Source organism: Protomyctophum parallelum (genome assembly GCF_964188405.1).
Source record: "Protomyctophum parallelum genome assembly, chromosome: 20".
Classification (NCBI taxonomy): domain Eukaryota; kingdom Metazoa; phylum Chordata; class Actinopteri; order Myctophiformes; family Myctophidae; genus Protomyctophum; species Protomyctophum parallelum.
Genome location: NC_139718.1, coordinates 26899107 through 26920131, shown reverse-complemented (window position 1 = coordinate 26920131; position 21025 = coordinate 26899107). Strand labels below are relative to the sequence as shown.

Sequence of the window (21025 nt, the reverse complement as noted above, 5' to 3'; positions counted from 1 at the left end):
TCACATCACAGTCACACACGCCAAATATTATGACTTGGTAATTACGTAAAAATAAAAAATAATTAAGAGTCATATTCCATTCTTCAATCTGTTTATTCTGATGTGTAAAGCAAATGGATTTTGCACAATTCCACAACCTTAAGAAAAATAAGGCAGCTAATCAAGAAAGCATCACATTTATTCACAAATTGTTTTGCTCATACAACCTATAGCAACAGGGAGTGGCAGAAGCAACAATGAACAACCCATCATTAAATTGATGACATATCTAAGGGTTCACCATAATATACATCTTTCCCCTACATTTTAACTAGCACCCATTTTCCAATTTTTGGCATCATGACAGTGTAATTATCCAAAATACCTTTTATGTGAATCTATTGTCAGCAGTAGGCCTACAGTGATTGCATCATTGGAATACATATGGATTCATCCTCACCACCCAAAATTGTATCTGTTTACTTTGCGCAATAATAGTGCTTTTTAATTAATGCAACGTATTATTAGCATTATTTGAGTTGTGCTATTGCTAGATGAAACTGTATCAAAATAAAATGATGATGCCCTTGATCACAGGGAATTTTGGGTACTTCTGGTTCTGGTTTGTGGTTTCCTGCCTGATGACTACAAACCAGTGACTCACTACAACATGACATAAGTTATCGCTCCCGACCGGATCATAAACCTGAAAATGGTATGCCTCCAAGGCTAAGAAAAGCTGGTTTCAAATCTTGGGTGTACCATGTTACAATTGCAATCTTGGTGCCCTGCCCGGTGCCTCCTTGGGACTGTTTTAAGGGTTGTGGTAGCGGGGGGGTTTGTCGCTTCACCAGCGCATTTCACCGTTTTAGTGCTCCTTCAGCAGTCTTCGGCACTCTTGCAGCGATAGTTGAGTCTTCTTTCACTTTCTCCCCGTTGTTTGGTGCCCCCCCAAGGTTGGTGCCCTGTGCTGCAGCACCTAAGCCTAATCAGCTGCCACTGATTGCAATTACCTCTCTCCATCGGCAGACAACATAAAACTAATGGATTGTACAACACTGAGGATTTTACTGTGCATCTGGTAGGCTTAGTTACAAGAGCTCCACGGATCACTATGTTCTTCTGACAAGCTTCTAACTTCATTCTAGTATAGTGTTTTAGCGTATACCCAAATTAAAGATGAGACGCTGAGTTCTCCTGCGACACCAGATACATGCTTACTGAATCCCATATCTTCACAAATTAATTTAAAATCAATACAAAAATGTACTAGATATTAAATCAGTTATTTTGTCCCTTTGGCTAATCAAGAACCACAAGCAGCACTTAGAACAGAGGCTAGCGGTGTGTTTGTGTATGCAAACTTAAGAGAATTCACACATGTCAAGGGCTCGTCTCACTGGCACCTTCCAGTGGATGATAGGCAACGGAGGATGGTCTCTGTCTTGGAGGCTGAGAGAGGCACTGGGATGATGAGGAGGATGTGATTTGTGGTGCTTGCGTTGCTTGATACCTGTAGTGTATAACGACAGAATAAGACTTTATTTAGTGACACTACACAAAATAAAGAAAAATAATAATACACTGACACAGCATAATTATGGGTGCCAGTCATAGAGCTATAAAGGATAGAGACCGAACCGGAGCGTTAGCCCCGCCCCCTCTGATATTAATTTCAGTGGAAGTTGCTCAGTGGCGTTTTGAAGCACCCGGAAGATTGCCGGAAGTATAATTATAACTCAAAATGGCTCGAGCGAGCGGAAGTTTAGCCTAGCCTAGCCCCGAACCTCAATGTTGAAGTCTGGGCATACGCACATGACGTCATGAACGTCTGACCACCTCCATTAAAGTGCTGCAATTCCTCATTTCGCCAGTAGGTAGGCATCTTCAACGTTGGATAGCCTTACTGGGGGCTTGGTGCCAGTGGGTTATACCACATACTGTATCATATCTAGTATTCTACATTGTGCCTCCACTTAGTTTGCACTTAAAGGGATTGTGACATTAAAAAAAAGGTTTTGGAATTGTTCTTGTTTTTTTTAGGTTTTCTAATCTCAATTGCACCCAAAAAACATGAACTTTTAACATTCAGTAGATTTTCTGTGATCTGGGGTTTTCTGGCTCAAACAGGTGCTCTGATTTGCCGGCAGTAAGTGACATCACTTACTGCAAATCCCATATATGTCAATGGGATTTGCCAGCAGATGTCACTGTTTCACTGTGTTGCCTGTTTTCATTGTAGCTCAAAAGGCCCAAAAAAACCCAAAGAAAATCCACTGAATGTTCAAAGTTCAGGTTTTTTGGGTGTAATTGAGGTCATAAAACCTAAAATAAAAAATAAAAATAAAAATAAAAATAAATGAAAATGAATGTCATAAAACCTTTAATGTGTCTTTTGTTTCAAAACATGATTAATGTACTGTAGCTAACAAGTTGAATTGGCTATTACAGTGTCATCATCACACATTAAGTTGGACACCGTTTGCCATGTTAATATTTTGCCTTTTGAAACCATTCTCTCACCAGGATCGGGACTTCCTGACTCGCGATGTAGTGTTCCTCTCCCTGAAGGGTGCACTTGTGAGCAGATCCCTCATCGGTCTGGGAGAGAACACCCGCTCCAGATGAGCTCCATTGAGGTTCAAGGTGAACATTGTGGGTGGAGCCATATCCAACTCTAACAGCATTATATTCTCAGCCTGGAGGAAGAACAGATAAAGAACGTGGTTGGTTTCTCACACAATTCTAATATTCTATGTTTACAAGGAAATATGAGCTTCTAAATGATCTGAATCCCTTTACTTGTACTTTTTGTAGTAAAAGTGCACAAACTTTCTTCTGCCTTGATCTCTTGGATAAAATTACACCATGAGAATTATGCACATAAACAAATTTCACCCACTTTTTTACTTGTTGTGACCATAATGTTGATTCTGATTCTGATCCAAACATCATGATTTATTAAATGTTCTTCGTCACATGTAGTTTCATATGTTTCATATAGATTTAGTTTTGCTCCAATTTTATGACAAACTAAAAGCTAAAGACATCTTCTATCAATTCAATTCAATTCAAAGGGCTTTATTGGCATGAGAAAACATACGTTTACATTGCCAAAGCAGAAAGAACAATACAACAATACAGAAATACAGCAATACAATCAAAACAAAAATGATGTACTTTGAAGGTCAGAATCTTCAATAGATCAACTTCTATGTACTTCTACATCTTCTATCATCATTCATCATCCAATGTATGAATGCTATATATTCAAGCTGCTGTGGTTGAAATTATTGCACATGTGATAGGAAAGTATCAGCAAGAATGAAATGGAAGGTGTACAAGACAGTGGTGAGACTTTCACTAAACCCTACAATGTAGTGTTTAGTGAAAGTCACACTGAGGAAAAGACAAGAAGCAGAGCTGGAGGTAGCAGCAGAGACTAAAATGTTGAGGTACTCTCTGGGAGTATTAAACAAGGATGGATAGGATCAGGAACGAGTACATCAGAGGGACAGCGCATGTCAGATGTTTTGGAGATAAAGCCAGAGAGTCCATATATATTACACACACACACACACACACACACACACACACACACACACACACACACACACACACACACACACACACACACACACACACACACATATATATATATATATATATATATATATATATATATATATATTATTATTTTTTCATTAACACCAACCTGGTATCTTGATGGGGCCCCTGCTGCTGTGGCAACAGCCAGCTGTGCATATTGGCTGATTGGTCTTTTGTGTCCCACGACAGAGCAAGGCCTTTTTCTAACCTGAGTGGGTGCACTGGCATGAAGACATGGAAAACCAAGGGTTAGAAATAGGTTCCTTCTTTTACAAAGAGATAGTGTAATAGGTGAAATAATTATCACTGGAACCAATAATGGACCTTATTGTAGCTTGTATTGTAACTATCTCTTTTATTGTATTCTACTTACCTGTTTTCCTACCATTTGAACGAAGACAGAAATATTAAAAGGCTGTGCAGAATGTACTACACTATACCTATTGTTAGTCATATCAAATCACTGACCTCTCTGATGGAATGACAGGCCGGAAGTGCCATTGGTCCTCCTCATTGTCAAAATGCAGTCTGTTCATAATCTTGTTCTTCTCCTCCGGAGGTATGAAATTCTCAATCAAGAGATACCTGCAATAAACACGCAGGTACAGGTGTCATTTTGTGAACAGCAGACATAAATTTGATTGTAGTACTAAAACCTAGAAGCAAGTTCACAATGGGTTGTTGGATTCCCTCTCTAGATTCCTGATGCCTTATCCCATAGGGTTTCGGATTTAAGTGGAAAATAATGTCATCTAACATCAGCCTGAGAATTTCTATTGATAGTTAGTTAGTTACTAGTGAAGAATGACAGGAAAGAGGGAGAGAGAGAAGGGGAGAGACAAGCAGCAAAGGTCGTCATGAATGGGACTCGAACACGCAACGTGCTGTCAGGCCAGAGCCTATATGTGGCATGTGCCTGGACCACTAGGCCAGCGGGCTCTATGTTCTATGATATACTCATATACATTACAGTTACACGCATTAATACCTTAATCGTGAAGCTGTTATGCTTTATTCCTCCTATATACAGGTTTAATGTTTGTCTTTCCTAGACAAACATTAAAAACACCATTGACAATGGACAGAGTTTAATGTTTGTTTTGTCACTAACACAAACATTAAATGCCATTAACAGTGAACAGAGTTTAATGTTTGTTTTGTCTGTCACTGAGCAAATCGGCTCATGATATGTTATATCACTTCAAACAGGTTTGATTTTTTGGTTATAACCCCGCCCTACTAGTAGTAGCCGGCGCTTTTACTACTAGTAGGACTCCCATGCTCTGCAAAAAAGAGTCTTCTGATGGCACATCAGCGGACATGTGTTTGCTAGTGTGCATTATTACTCACTTGTACTTAAGTTCTCTGGTGAGCTCATTCTGCGTCTGTTCAAGCTCCTGCCTAGTTGTAACATGCTCATCGATTACATCACCAATCTCTGCCTTCACGAGCTGCAGCTTGGCATATATCTTAATGGACACAGGAATAGTTTACTAGGTTGTGATTAAATATTAACTAACATTAAGTTAAAGTGACATGGGTTTTATAATTCTCAGTTGTTAAATGATACAGATGAATAACTGTTTTATAGCCACAAACAAAATATATTTTGATTGCTGTGGTGTTGTCATGAATTCAGCAGTGAGTGAGTGACACATATTGATGAGTGAGTGAGTCATCCTACCCTCTTTAGCTTCTTCGTTTTGAGTTCCACCTCCTGCTGTAAGGAAGAGAAAGTATCTCTCATTTCTATGGTCTCTTCATCCTGCAGCATCACTTGCTGTTGAATCTCCCTCTCATGTCTTATCTAGAAACCCAGACAAATAAATCAGCTCCAAGGTCCAGAACAGTTTAACAATTAACACACTAGAACAAGTACACACATTCTGAACTGCACAGATAATATGAAGAAAGTTGGTGTCAGAGACACCAACTTTGACTCTTAGTTGACTCTTTGACTCTTAGTATGATACAATTTACCTGCTCTGAAATTTCTTGCCTCTTCAGCTCCAGTGTTTTTTGTTGCTCATTTGTGTGATCAATTATGGTCTTTCCACCAACTAATAATTTGCTCTCCATAGCCTGAGAACAAAGACAGACATGATGCAATAAATTATTTATGTGGAATTCCTTTGTTCCAATTCCAATGGTACAGTATGTTAGCTGTTGGATACTGTACTACAGTGAAAGGCAAGTGATTTTATTGCACAGTACCTTATATTTCTCAATAATCTTTTCTAGGGCCTCTTGTTCCTTCTGCATATCCTCCATTCTTACTTTTTCGTCCAGCTGCTTCCACTTCTCAGGGCTTCCCTGGCAGGCATTGGCATTAGCATTGTCCATAAACTGATGTTTCAGATAGTATTCTAATTCCCGCTCCTCATCAACAGCCTTCCACAACTCTATTTCTCGCTCTTTAAAGAGCTCATCCTCCATGCCAGCCAGACTTTGACTCAATCTTTTACTGTGCCTTCTCCTCCTCCTCCTCTCTTTTGCAAGCATACCTCGCTCTTCCAGCTGTGCTTTCAGACGGGCGATCTCCTCCTGAAACTCCCTCAGCAAGGCATCTTTGGGGTCCTCATTGATCCGAGGTTTGTTCTTGATGTTCTTTGCCCTGCTGGCATACCTCAGCGTTGTGAGGGATTCATCATGGTGCTTGCCAGATGGTCCCACTGTTGCCACCATAACAGTCTTTGCATTGCCACCCAGTGAGTCCTGGAGCAAGCGGGTCAGCTTTGAATCTCTGTAAGGAACATGAGGGCTCTTCCCATCTGCCAAGGCTGATATTACATTCCCCAAAGCAGAGAGGGACAGATTAATTTTGGCTGCCTCTTTCAGCCTCACCCCTTTAGCACCTGTCTTGCTCTGGCGCTCACTTCCAGCCAGGTCAACCATGTTCAACTTCCCAACTCGGATGTGGTCCTCACCATCTTCCCCGATCTCGCTGCACTCCACCGTTATGACAAAGATGGCATGGGATCGAGAGCTGTGCTCATTCATATTTGTGCACCCCACAGACCTGGACTCGTTGCCCATGTTCATCACATGCTCAACCTCTGTGGCATTTTTACAGACTACTGAGGACAGGTCTTTCACATACACGCCATAATCAGGATTCTCTTTGAGCTCCAATTTCTTGTTGTTTTCTTTACACAAAAGATCTCTGATTTCCTCTTGGTAGATTTCAAGATATGAAGCCCTCACCAGGTATTTCTGATTCTGAGTTCTGGATATCTGTGTAAAGATGTGCTGAAAGGAATTTGGTATAATTCCTCTCCTCTCTGGGTCGTTTGAAACGCCTTGCATTGTGTATGTTTTACCTGTCCCGGTCTGTCCATAAGCAATTATAGTCCCATTGAAGCCTTGTATCACGGACTCCACAAGAGGTCTAATTCTATCATCGTAAATATCACTTTGTTTTGATTTCCAGTCATAGACCGAGTCAAATGTGAATACCTTCATTGGTCCATCAGGTGGTGCTTTCGGATTCCGGATAGTGATCTGTCCCAGTTTATCATTCACCTCCAGGATGTCATCAAAGCCCATCATCTCCTCTCTCGTGCTGAACGGGCGGCAGCGGACCACCACCCTAACAGCCTCGGAATGTTTGGTTTTTGACATTTTGGTTAAACAATCCTCTTACTAATAGTCAACGCCTTATGTAAGCCATATCGTTTGCGTATCAAAACAGTAGTAGGCTACCTCAACCGCGCGTCTTCCTCGTATACAGGTGCGGCAGCGGCAATGTTATTATGCACGTTCATTTAGCAAAAGCGGTCACGCAGTCGAGACACACCTCATATATCCCACAGGATATCCCCATCGCCGTAGGCCAGTTTGTATCGTATGGAGGTCCTGATGAACGTTGCGTTGTGTTCTCTTTTCTCCACCCTTCGCATCCTTTAGCCCTAGCCAACAGTCTCACTGTCTCATGAAGAAACGTCACACTCCTCCGTATGGCTGCCCTAGCCGGCAAGCGATGATGCATATGGTATCATGGTACAAAGGATGCTGCGAAATGTGCCTCTGCCAGAGTAAAAACCCACACACGCCCAACCCAGACTAGTACCCGTTGCACTTTGCACACACCCTACCTACTCTGCGGACAATGGAAGAGACATGTGACTTGCACAACAAATTGGATTTCAGAAAACACAATTTACGATATTAACACTAAATATAATAATTATTCATTCACAACCAATTACAAATATTCATATTAATTTAATAACACGTTTTATTTACTGGTTCAAATATAATACATCAGTGCCCACACTACAAAATAAGCAGTCTTTAATGTAAAAACAAAACAAAAACAACAGTCACTTCAATAGTTAACTTATTAATAGACTAACTGACCAATCCATACTTATTTGTGTCAACTTGGAATTTCTTTGCATCCACATTTTTTTAGAGAGTGTGTGAACAAGCCCGTAGTCCATCAAACTTTTGGTTCATACCACAGTAGGAACTTAAGGAATATTGTTAGGAAAAAAAAGTGCAAAAAAAGACCATATCCATCTCTAACAATCAGAATGCTTGAATTTGGCCAGAGGACATTGTATTATTTTTAAATTCCTTTCTTCCTCTTTTGTGATCCACGCAAATCTTAGGCACGTTCTACTGGCGGACTGCATGAGTTCGCATCAGCACATGGTGTCCAGCTTCACTTATGAAACTTCTTGCTGGGGTCATTTGCATGGTCAAGCAATAGTTGGCATGGGGTGAATTGATTTCCATAGACTGCTTCAAATCTCCTCATCTTCTCCACCAACTTGTCGGCACCGAAGGAGTCCACAAACCGGAATGGACCTGAACAACAGAAGATTACTATGAGGTTTGCTTCACATGATGGGAGACATTACAACATTTAAAATCACTAAATTCCGCAAATGGTCAACACTTTCATCATTCAGTCACTGGTCCACATCCCCTCAAGAGGCATTTCTTTCAGCAGAACCATTGTGAAGAGGAAAGGATGACTGATGTTTTATGTTTGTGTGACAATCACAGAACTGCAGCAAAACAGCATTACTCTACAATGTCTACATGACCACCTCCATAGATTCCATAATTTTGAAATCAGTCCCACAAGTTGTGAATAAGATGCTATTAAACTTCCCCACTGGTAGATACATCGTTGTGCACTGTATATACACCAATTTTGTAAATGTTGAATGATGAGACTTAAATGCACCATTCATTTCATTATCGATAAGCCTCCTTTCATGCAAGTGTTTCATAATGTCAAACTGATCACTAAACAAAACAATGTAACTTTTTCTCAGAGTCCCGGTCTTATTGCATGAACTGTTCAACAGGCACAACATGAGCTGCTCTTGTGATCAGGAAACATAGTTGAAAGCTGACCTCCAAGACAAGGGGGGAATCCCAGTCCAAACACTGCCCCGATGTCTCCCTCCACAGGGCTGTTAAGGATGCCCTCCTGCAGACAAAGCACTGCCTCGTTGACAAACCGTGAGACCAGACGATACTGCACATCAGAATCCGAGGACCTGAAGGAAGACGGCGAAAAAGTACAGACTTAGGATATTTCCCTTTAACATTGTGCCTGCCTGTCACCCCAAATAAGCTACTGAGGAAACCATTACAATGTATACCATGACAACCAAAGAATTGGGTGTTTATATTTTGTACTTTTACAATTGATAACAGAGATAGCAGAGATTGTTTATTATGGTTACGTTTAATGCAGTTTAATTAAGAGTATTGATTTAGGTCTGTGATTCTGTGTCCAGGATATAATTACACCGGTCCCCACACACCGGGTGCGATTTTCGGATTTTTAGCTGCGTTTCTCCATCGGTTTTCCAAAAAATGCACCCAGTGTGCAACCACCTTTAGTGGTGCCACTGCCAAGAGATTAAAAATAATCAAATCCAGTGATTATGTCCAAGCAATGTTGACCCAACATGATAGATAAAGAGATGCAGCATACAGTACCATTCTCCAATGTTAACTTACACTGCAGGATTTGGTGTCATCTTGTATTTCTCCAGGATTTCCTCAATATCGGGGTTGACATCTTTGACTTTGAGGCCTGGCTGGTAGACGTAACAACCCTTTCCTGATTTGCGACCTTTGGATTCAAAAGACATGGTAACAATTAATACATTACCTTGTTGTGTTTTTTAAAACAATCATGCGATCTACAACTGATTTCAAATGTGAAATATTTTATGTAGTCAATATATTATAATTACAGTACTTCAGGTAGAATGATCATACCCTTGAATCCCAGGTCCACCATGGTTTTAAGGACTTCCACATTTCCACCACCGAAGCGAGAGCCGAAAGCTTTACCCAGGTCCTCTGCCACATGGGCAGCAACATCAATGCCGACTTCATCAGCCAATGTTGCTGCACCTACTGGGAACCCAAAGCCTGTGGTCAGAGAATCCAGCTTCTTGGGGCCAACTCCTTCCTGTAAGTAAAATGAAATACACAAATTAAAAAGGAACTATTAAAAAGGAACAAGTGCATGCATATATCAGTGTACACTCCATATTTTGTTGTTCATTTTGTTTGTCTTGGTATGTATGGCTTGGTATGTATTCAGTCATTGAGCACTTCCGCTTACTCAACACTCATACATTCAGTCAAGCAATATGGGAGAGGCTACAACATACTTTTTAACTTCATAGTTGGTTTCACCCCGTGACACTACTAACCTGAAGTACTCTCACTGCTTCAGCCAACATGGGAGCTAAACACCTTGTAGTATAGAATCCAGGTCCATCCTGTAGGACAAAATTTAACAAGTCAAAACATGCTTTCCTAGTTCAATTTCTACCCAGGATGTGTGTGGTTAAATCTTTAAAGACACGATTCCATCATCAGAAACAACTACTTTGCTGGCAAATATCAAGGCATATGAGACTTGATATCAATCTAGCTAACAAGAAGCTGCAGTACTTATCTCACCCCCACAACTATGATGACTTTGCCCTGTTTCAGGCCCACTGCCACAGCAGAGGCAGTAGTGTCCTTTGAGGTCTGATCAGTGGTGATAATCTCCAGGAGCTGCATCTTGTCAACTGGAGAGAAGTAGTGCATTCCAATGACCTAGGGGCATAGAAAAACAGAATGTAATTAAACAAGTATGCCAATGCCTGGCTCTGAGACTTCAACCTTGTATATGCATCTGTCCCTTTGTTACAAAGACAATTATTGTGCCTCAAAGTGATTAGAATGGTAAGAAAAGGTATTCTTGACCACATTTACAATCAGGGCATTTAGCAGAAGCTTATCTAGACAAATGCATAATCAGAGTAAATGGCATGAAGCCCCTTAGTCAAAATATAGGATCGGATAAATTATCACATAAATAAGAGTGCAAAGAAAACACATTAGTAAATATTATATTACGATAATATAGAGATTACCATTACCCACCTTGTCTGGTCTCTTACTGGCAGCAGCGATATCTTTAATTGGCAGAGCAGATGTGTTGGTGGCAAATATACAATGTGGCGGAATCACCTGCAAACAAAGGTTTGGTAGATTAATAGCTTAAATATTAATTAAGCATCAATCAATATTAACTGGTTAAATATTTAAATGAAGTTTAGTACAACTTTTATTTAAAGGAAGTAATACTTTTATGACAATCCCACAATATAAAGACCTTTCCTGATTAAGCAAAGTACAAAATATGGCATGAAGTTACTTACGGCCTCAACCTCTTTTATGACTTTATGTTTAATGTTGATGTCTTCAAACACAGCTTCAATAACCATGTCAGCCTTTTCAAGCCCACTGTAATCTAACTGGCCAGTCAGGCTGGAAAGTATCGAGTCCCTCTCAAAGGATGTGATGTTCTTCTTTTTAGTCTTGTCATTAAGCCTGTTAAAAAAAAGGAAAAAAAGCAAATCTTTGATCAACATTCTAAATCAGTGTACTCTGAGATTTCATGCCTCAGAAACAGCCAAGAAAACATAATTTAGTCTCTGAAACTCACCCTTTGTAGACCTGCTGCTGTCCTCTTGCCAATCCCTCCACGGTGGTGTCCTTCAGGATTATGTGCACACCTTTGTCCATCATTACCTGGGCAATGCCAGCCCCCATCAGACCTGCTCCCAAGATGGCCAGTGTTCTGTTCAATAATAAAGACAGACACAAAAACAGATACTTGAAATATATATTCTTGTTTGAATATATGCAAGAAGTGGGTCGGGGAGTGGCTTATTGTCGGTATCAGCCAGTAACATGCGGGTGTCTATCCCCGTTACAATACGCTAGACCCCTGGGAGATTGAGTGCCACGCCTACCATCAGCTCCTTCCCGCACGACTTGCCACACCCAAGCCATGGTACTCATACGCCGAGTTGGCGTTACCCGGGATCGAACCCATGAACTTGTGGTCCAAAGGCGAGAGCTCTACCGACTGAGCTACCCGGACACAAATATATAATAATAATGAATACGTCAACAACAAATATACAGAAATAAGAAATGCAGACATTATGTCTGGCACTGGTGGTCCTATGATAAGAGTTTCTCAGCACAGTTAATAATGGTCAAATAAGACATCTAAGGCAGGGTTCACTTTAGGCCAGTATGGACAGTGGACCCAAAGCAGGCCCTGATGAGAATAATGTCTGCAGACTGCAGCAATCATGTGTCCGAAGTTAATCTCACAAACCACTGGACCAATCAGCCAGTAGGCCACAGAAGTACCTCCACTTTTAAAAATATATTAATTTAAAGTAAGTCAATTGGGCACTGATCAGGGTGAAACTTTGCACACATCAGATAAAGTATGTCATAGATGACCGACGTCAAATGCTGGCAAAATAAAGTCTGAGATCCGTATTTGAGCCACACTTTTCCTATGTGGAATCCCGAGATTTCTTTTCACATACCTGGGCTGGCATGCTCCAAGCATGCTTCTAGTAATCTGGACTAAAAGGTCTATATGGCTGCACAGTAGATGACATGTACAGTAGATGTCTTCCCTGTTTTAAACTCCATCATTGACAGATGCTTGTAGCATCGGTCAATAACGTCCAGTGAGCCCAACAGAACCTGGATCAGGCATTACGTGTAATAACCTTGACCAATCAGTAAGCTTTTTAAGTTTTTATAAAGAAGAAAGCAATATGGATATTATTATAACAGTTTTGTTGGATGCAAGCATTTATTTTCTCCAACTTGAGGTAATACCAATGAATGGTACGTAATACTTCTACAGTATCTGGATGTGCGTGCAGCCGTGCACCATCTAAAGTGTGCAAAAATAGCAATGGGCGATTGTGCATCTCGCTATACCTGGTCCAAGCAGGCAGGCAGCACAAATCCTGATCACTGTTGACCCCAAAATCGCAGTGCAATGCTGATTTGCACAAAACAAATCCCCTACTGCACTACCCCCACATGGTGCACAGTGTCCACAATATACCGAACGCATGCAGGCATGCAAAAATCACACCACTTCACCTCTGGAAATGGACAATACACCCATTTTCTGCAAGCCTCAGGCTCACACCAATCCGCTTTCCCCCAAATCAGGCCCTTCAAGTCTCTTTACATTAGCTTACTTCACAGCTCTTTCAGGGGCTCCAAAGCGGTTTTTCTTGCAGGCAACTTGGCCATGGTAAAGGCCAATGAGGGCTTCTGACTCACTGGTTCTTGCCAGCTGACCAAAGTTCTGTGTAAAAAAAAGAATGTAAACAAAAACGTGGAAATGAGTTACAACAGCTGCCACAGTATATTTATTGAATGAATGAGTGCATTTGTTGATTTAGAAAAACAAATGCGTAACCCCCTAACCTGAGATTCAGCGAGATATCCAGAAATGGAACCCTGTTCTACTCCAGCCTTTACAGACTGAAAAACAAATGTAAATTATTTTAAGTCTTAACAGGCAAATTCTGGACTAGAACTGAAAAGGAACAAAATACTGTCACAAAAGAGAATAGGGCAAAGGATAATGTGACAAAAATATTTCAGTTCTTATTCACAAGTTCAAAATGAAAGCTTATAAAAAACCTTAAACTTACATCTATGATCTTGAGTGGCGCAGGGTAAAGTCCCTTGCTCTGCTTCATAACTTTCCCATGGACAGTTTTGTATATTTGATTCCGCACCATCTCATAGCTCATAATGTAGTCCTGAAGCTCTATGGAGACAATAAATATAATAAAATCACACTTGTGTGAAATGAGGGGCACTCATCATCACATTCCGTGCTCAGCCGATCAAATCATCACATTCCATGCTACAGAATACAGACACACAGCTGTGCAAAAACTTTCTTAATTTGCTTTGATCCTAAAGAAAAAACTACTTTTCTGTTCAATTTTACTTACTCTGCATCATGCCTTTTGGTTTGGAGAGTGAGATTTTCTTATTGGCAATTCCTCTTGCACAATCAATAGCAATTTCCTCAAGATACTCCATTGTCCTTTCCTCTGGCCCCTTCAGACCAGGGCCTAAAACACAACATGGAAATAGAAGCATTAAAACAATAGCCACAATAACCAATTTACACTTCATAAATATGACAGTTGTTATAGGACCGTTTCACACTAGATCTTTTTTTAGTGGCAGCACTCAGAGGGTATTATTATACAGTAGTGAGTAGTTCATGCCATTTTGGTGTCTGATCAGACCTCTTAATGTAAAGTTAATATACATACATAGAAATTATGTATATTATGATTCTACTGATTCTGGAGAAGTTTCAAAGGCAATTTTAGTTGAAAGGTCAATTATGTGCTTATTATGGAACTCATTTTTGTAAATACTGTGTTCTTTTAAATAACATGATTAATGAATTACCACGGTCACTTGAAGGACATACTGTACTGGTCACTGCTTGCACTGTGAGGTACACACATAGTCTGTAAAATATATGGACAAAGCGTTCCCCGGGTCTAACATGAACGTAAAATGAAGCCTGAAATCCCTTGCATTCTAATTCTAATAAGCACTGTAAGTCGCCATCTTTCTAGATCCGTTTTGGCCCAGCTGGCCATTGGCTGGCTCCCTTTTGGACCAGCTGGCCATTGGCTGGCCCAGACAACGAGGCAGGACTTCCCCCCTTCTTCTCCGTTGGTTTTTATTTTGACTCGAGTGGGAGGGGAATCCCGATCATAGACTGTAACGGTAGCCACGCCCCTCAAAACATGCGCGACTTTATGGTCATTTTTTAAATAAATACGACCATAATTTTCCAAAAAGAATATTATGACATTAGAAATGAGACTTTAAACTAGTGACTGGAAGCAGAAAGTATTCATGACCATGTTTATTAAGGTAATACAGTCTAGGTGAAGTTGGGCCAAAATACATGGGCCTCTATGGAGCTATGGGGCTTTTTGGGTCCAGTCCAGCGCCACAACAGGCCATTATATGAACTACCGATTTCAAATGAGGCTTCACGAAATATCTGACTGACTGCCCCCCTGGGTACACAGCTCGACATCAATCACAAGGAGAATTTCAATACAACAATGGATGCAAGAAGTAATGATAGGGCTTTACCAAGCGGGTCTACAAGCTGATGTACAAGCCCCATCTTCTTGGCTTTATCTGCTCGGATATTTCTGCCGGTCAACATCATATCAAAAGCACTGGGAAGTCCAACCTAAAAGGCAATTTGAATATTTGCTTTGTTATACTGGTGGTGGTGGTAGAGAATACATGGGATCAATCCACAATCGCAATATGTAAGAGTTTTGTACAGTAAAGAATTTTCTCAAGTGGTATTACCAACCATTTTAGGGAGTCTTTGTGTCCCTCCAGCTCCAGGTAAAAGCCCCAACATCACCTCAGGGGTGCCAAGGACTGTCTTCTTGCTCTTAGTTGCAATTCTGTACTGGCATGCGATGGCAAACTGAAATATACATTATATGCAATTACCTAATATCAATTAAAAGAAAACATTCAACTTTTAAAAGAGCTTTCATCACCTCTAGGCCGCCACCTAAGCAAGAACCATTGATGGCAGCAACAATGGGTATAGGAGACTTCTCAATTTTTTCAAACATCTTTTGCCCTTCCTGAGACAGTTTGGTCACTTCCTCTTCACTGTTGCAGGCCTGGATCATACTGCAGACAATTGGGAGAATATTAGAATAATTATGTACACAATTGGATACATTATGAAAGGGTTAGTTAGGGCCAGTGGTGTCATGCTCGTAGAACGCAATACCACACGTGGTACTAAAAGAATTACGGAACGGTGCACACGTGTGCCGTGCACACTAGATCCCCCTAGATTCAAGAGAAGACGCACCTAACCTCGGGTCACCAGACTTTCCAAGACACACCAAGTACCCTGCAGTGGGACTCTGATACACTATAGGTGAGTCAATATATGGTTTGACCCCCAAAAAATTGCAACAAAAGGTTTTACAATGGATTTTGGTAGTATTGGGCATGCTAAATAACATACTAAAAGTTTACCAAAATCAACCTCCCAGAAAGCCGCCATTTTCAAGATGGCGTCCAAAATGGCTGCGGGGAGCTTAAAATGGCTATATCTCAAGTGGAGAAAATGTTTAAAAGGATTTTTCAACTGATTCTGGTACCTCTGGATATGCTTAAGGACATACTAAAAGATTAGGAAAATATACCTTCCGGAAAGGCGTCATTTACAAGATGGCGTTCAAAATGGCAGCTTAAAGCTTAAAAAGCACGAAAAGCTTAAAATGGCTATATATCAATAGAAAAAAAAATACACAAATGATTTTTCACTTGATTATGGTACCTCTAGACATGCTTATGATCATACAAAAATATCTAGGCGTTATTTAAAAAATGGCTGCCTGGAGCTTAAATTGGTTATACCTTAAAGTTGGTTACTATTCAACCAAAAAAGGTGGTTCTGTTGTTGGTCTTTAGTCATCATCCTCCCCATAGTGCAGCAGCTAAGCAAAACGATCGTTCAGTTTGTGATAAAAGCATGAAATTTGGTACACGTATAGCCAAAGGCATTATACAAAGATTTGGATGTGGACCCATCTTGAATTTTTAACATGGTGCCCATAGCAGCCATTTTTCAAGATGGCCGCCACCTTTTGTGGTGGTTCTGGACAACCGTGGGTCCGACCGACTCGACACCGGGCACTGCACTCCCTGTGGGGGTGTGGAACGTGTGTGTCGAATTTGAAGTCGGTGGGGCAAACGGTTCTCGAGTTACGTGGATTACAGATGTACAGACACACACAGACTTGAATATATGTCAATGTGCAATGCCCATTGGGTTTTCTTTAGATGATGGGTAAGAAGAGAGAGATGTGATGTCAGGTGGTGTGGGCTAAGAAGTGGTCAGGGCTAAGATAAAGTATATGAGATGTACAGTAAGTGCAAAGAGAGATGGTGAGGGAGGGAGAAAATGATTTGTACCAATTGACCAGACAGTAGACAGTAGTGTAACAGGTTACGGTGAGTATAGAGATAGAAATGTTCTAGCAAGCGAAGCCAGTGTATTGAGAATATGGGACATATGTGTCAGGAGTTATTTGTGAGAGGGAAGATGTATACGATGGTAGTGAGACCAGCCATGCCGTACGGTTGGAAACGGTGGCACTGATGAAAAGGAGGCACAGCTGGAGGTGGCAGAATTAAGGATGCTATGGTTGTGAAAAGGAGTGAAAAGGAAGGACATTATCAAAAATGACTAAATTAGAGGATCAGCCCAGGTTAGAAGGTTTGGGGATAAAGCAAGAGAGGTGAGGTTGAGATGGTTTAGACATGTGAAAAGGAGGGATGAGGGTACATTGGGAGAAGGATGCTGAAGATGTAGCTGTCAGGTAAGAGGATGGCCAAAGACGAGGTTTAAGGATGCTGTGAGAGATGACATGAAGGTGGCAGGTCACAGAGGAAGATGCAGAAAACAAAACCAAATGGAGTCCATGTGTGGTCCAGCCCTATGGAATGTAAAATTCAAGCATGTGCTAATGAAAAGTATTTAAAATATATAGTTTTGATGCTCATCCTAGATCCTACTACTATAGGGGATGCAAAGCAATATGTCTGTTTATCCGTCCGACTTCTCCTACCAAATCACTCCGTTAGCACACATCTCTCTATGCACAAAAAATGATGCATGCCACAGAAAACCATCTGCACTACATTGCATCCATGTCATATTTACTGTACAAATATTGCTTTTGTATGACATACTGTTATTGGGCAACATTTCACTGTGACGCAAATTACATTACAATTTCCACATTAACCGACCCCTCCCTTTTCCCTGCGTGTGCACACACACACACACACACACACGGTACTGTACAGTACACTACAGTATGGTAAAGTACAGCACAGTATGGTACAGTAACGTGCGGTACGGCACTGTACAGTACAGTAGAGTATGGTACAGTATGATACCATAAAGTATGGTACAGTACGATGCAGTACAGTACGGTACAGTGCAGTACAGTGTGGTACAGTACGGTACAGTATGGTACTGTGCAGTACGGTACAGTACGGTACGGTACGCTACAGTACAGTATGATACCGTACAGTACAGTACCATACAGTACAGTACAGTACAGTATGGTACAGTATGATACCGTACAGTACAGTACAGTACAGTACAGTATGATACCATACAGTACGGTACAGTACAGTACAGTACAGTACAGTACAGTATGGTACAGTATGATACAGTACAGTACAGTACAGTATAGTACAGTATGATACCGTACAGTACAGTACAGTACAGTACGATACCGTACAGTAAGGTACAGTACAGTACAGTACAGTACAGTACGGTACGGTACGGTACGGTACGGTACAGTACAGTATGATACCATACAGTAAGGTACAGTATGGTTGGTTGAATAGTAACCAACTTTAAGTTATAACCACAAATGGCTCCAGGCAGCCATTTTTAAAATAACGCCTAGATATTTTTGTATGATCATAAGCATGTCTAGAGGTACCATAATCAAGTGAAAAATCATTTGTGTATTTTTTTTCTATTGATATATAGCCATTTTAAGCTTTCCGTGCTTTTTAAGCATTTTAAGCTGCCATTTTGAACGCCATCTTGTAAATGACGCCTTTCCGGAAGGTATATTTTCCTAATCTTTTAGTATGTCCTTAAGCATGCCCAGAGGTACCAGAATCAGTTGATAAATCCTTTTAAACATTTTCTCCATTTGAGATATAGCCATTTTAAGCTCCCCGCAGCCATTATGGACGCCATCTTGAAAATGGCGGCTTTCTGGGAGGTTGATTTTGGTAAACTTTTAGTATGTTGTTTAGCATGCCCAATACTACCAAAATCCATTGAAAAACCTTTTGTTGCAATTTTTTGGGGGTTAAGCACTTTTTTTTCATAGAATGACTCACCTACTATAAACAATATAGGCTTAGGCTAGCAGCTGTTCTGTGCGCATGTGCACATGTAGGAGGCTAGCATGCGCACGAGTGCATGTGTGCGTGACTTGGTACTGAAAAAATAATAATAACCATTACACCACTGGTTAGGGCCATTATCTTACTTGATGTCAGCTCCTGCAATGAAGCAACCAGGTTTTGAGGAGATGAGAACAGCACTTTGAACAGTATCATTTCCCCATATCTCCTCCATAACTTCTGTCATCTCCTTTTGCATTTGTACCGATAAAGTGTTGACCTGAAAATACATTAAAGACAGAGTTAAATTCTACGGTTCTGTAGACAGGTCCTAAATGACACCCACAGCCTCATCTTTCATTACATTAGCTTATATGCAGCTTATATGCAGTCAATGGTTCATACCTTGGAGTTTGGGTCATTGATCCGTACAACAGCAACATCGTCTTTGACTTCATAGCTTACGTGAGTTCTGGCTAAAAGTATACAAGACAAGCAATGTGCAATGAGATAGAGAATTAACCAAATGTAGGCCTACCGTATGCCCACAACATATAATTGAGTTCATATGATTTTAAATTACCTTGCATGGCAGGTGCAACTGAGAAGGTACGATAAGTAGCTGTGAGGAAAAGTTACACCATAAGTACATGCAATAACGGAACAAGGACTATTTCACAGTTAAATTAATTTTATGAATTTGTGAATCAGATTCAAATGAACCAAATGGATACAGATCCATTTGTTTACATGAAGTACCATGGTTAAAATGATTTGACTCCCCCCCCATCATGACGAATATAGCCCTGCAGCACAACCTGTTATGTAATACAACATCCTGGCTGGGACAACTGCTTAACTGGCACATCAGACTGACAGACAGTTCTGTATTATGACCTGAAAAGACTGGCAGTCAGAGTCAGGACTCAGGACACCGCATGCAAATCCACTGAAACGTGCCCTCTCACCTACATCCCCCGCCTCCCTCCCACTCGCACACAGAAAAGTCGAATGAATGGAAAATTGTCCACACAACCAAATCACTGTCAATATCCATCACCAAACCAAAAACTGAAGTGAATGCCAGTATTGTAATCAAACATTGTAATAAAGCTACACCAAACTCGTTATTTCTATGATTCTATCAAACACACCGGCCTGGTTTAACCTCGCGTCATTCACTAGGCTTTCCGTAGCAGTGCCGAAGTTCTATTTAACTACCCAATGCTCACATCCGGTCTACAAACCACCTACTGTATCCTGTAATTTGCACACAAACAAACACGCACACAAACAGTTTCCGTATCCATTATTTCTTAACCGGATCTGCGATCTGCAAAGCGAACAGTTCCCATTCTAGTCTGGTTTTGCTAGCCAGCTGACTACTACCCAGCTTATACTTTCAGGTGTTAAATGTGGTTAGTTGTTGGTGTCCTCATTCCTCAAGCCCCTGTGTGTGGATGGAGAAGTATTCACGGACATTACAAGCTTGTGTTGTGTTATTAGACGTGACATCAGCGAAGTGGAATAATAACGGTCATTTATGTTAGCATGCATTGAGTCGATCAGCAGCACCGAGATAACTTCCCGCTAGGCTAACTATTCCCAGTGGACAATTTTCCGTTTAAAGGGTTGGTCTCTTTAAAACATAATGAATCGTAAGAGAAATTAAGTTGTGTACCTGTATTAATGAGAGCGTATCTCCTTGATGCTATTCTGGAGAGTGCACCAAGGGCTCGAACGCCAGCCATGTTGGAAAGGAGGTCAACAGTACAGTCAAAATTCAACAACAGCAGACTGACAGAGTACAGATTAATCTAGCTAGCCGCCGCCTGCCTGGGATGACTTGATTTTATTTCCGGAAAGACAGACGGAGCCGCGACAACAAAATCAATTGGTTGATCTTAGAGCGGACTCGCAGTTAATTGGCTGTTAAGAGAACGATCCATCGGTTGATTGGTTGGGGTGTGATCATGATGCTGATGACAACGCGCTTTCAAAGTTGGGTCATGTGTTGGGCAGAGTCATTGAAGGGGAGTTGCGCCATTGAGGGGGCAGAAAACAACACTCGCTTTAGCACTGTTCATGCAGCCCTGGA

General features: G+C 40.9%; 2 protein-coding genes across 2 annotated transcripts; both read right to left on the bottom strand.

Annotated features, from left to right (window-relative positions):
* Nucleotides 1–1362: 1362 nt before the first annotated feature.
* LOC310878070 (kinesin-like protein KIF3B) lies at nucleotides 1363–7209 on the bottom strand (the record flags this gene model as incomplete). Its single annotated transcript, XM_083792164.1, has 8 exons — nucleotides 1363–1492; nucleotides 2503–2678; nucleotides 3695–3809; nucleotides 4057–4173; nucleotides 4939–5057; nucleotides 5273–5395; nucleotides 5569–5670; nucleotides 5803–7209. The coding sequence occupies 8 exons, from the start codon at nucleotides 7207–7209 to the stop codon at nucleotides 1363–1365; spliced, it is 2289 nt and encodes a 762-aa protein (XP_083648290.1).
* Nucleotides 7210–7792: 583 nt separating this feature from the next.
* hadhab (hydroxyacyl-CoA dehydrogenase trifunctional multienzyme complex subunit alpha b) lies at nucleotides 7793–20749 on the bottom strand. The gene is made up of 20 exons (XM_083792702.1): nucleotides 20609–20749; nucleotides 19511–19549; nucleotides 19333–19403; nucleotides 19074–19207; nucleotides 15525–15663; nucleotides 15329–15448; nucleotides 15097–15199; nucleotides 13920–14042; nucleotides 13611–13729; nucleotides 13381–13437; nucleotides 13149–13258; nucleotides 11570–11704; nucleotides 11283–11454; nucleotides 11005–11091; nucleotides 10534–10674; nucleotides 10281–10349; nucleotides 9838–10033; nucleotides 9574–9688; nucleotides 8959–9104; nucleotides 7793–8400 (listed from the first exon to the last, which is right to left on the bottom strand). Exons 1-20 carry the CDS (start codon nucleotides 20676–20678, stop codon nucleotides 8255–8257), a joined length of 2292 nt encoding a protein of 763 aa, XP_083648828.1. The 5' UTR covers nucleotides 20679–20749; the 3' UTR covers nucleotides 7793–8254.
* Between the last annotated feature and the right edge of the window lie 276 nt (nucleotides 20750–21025).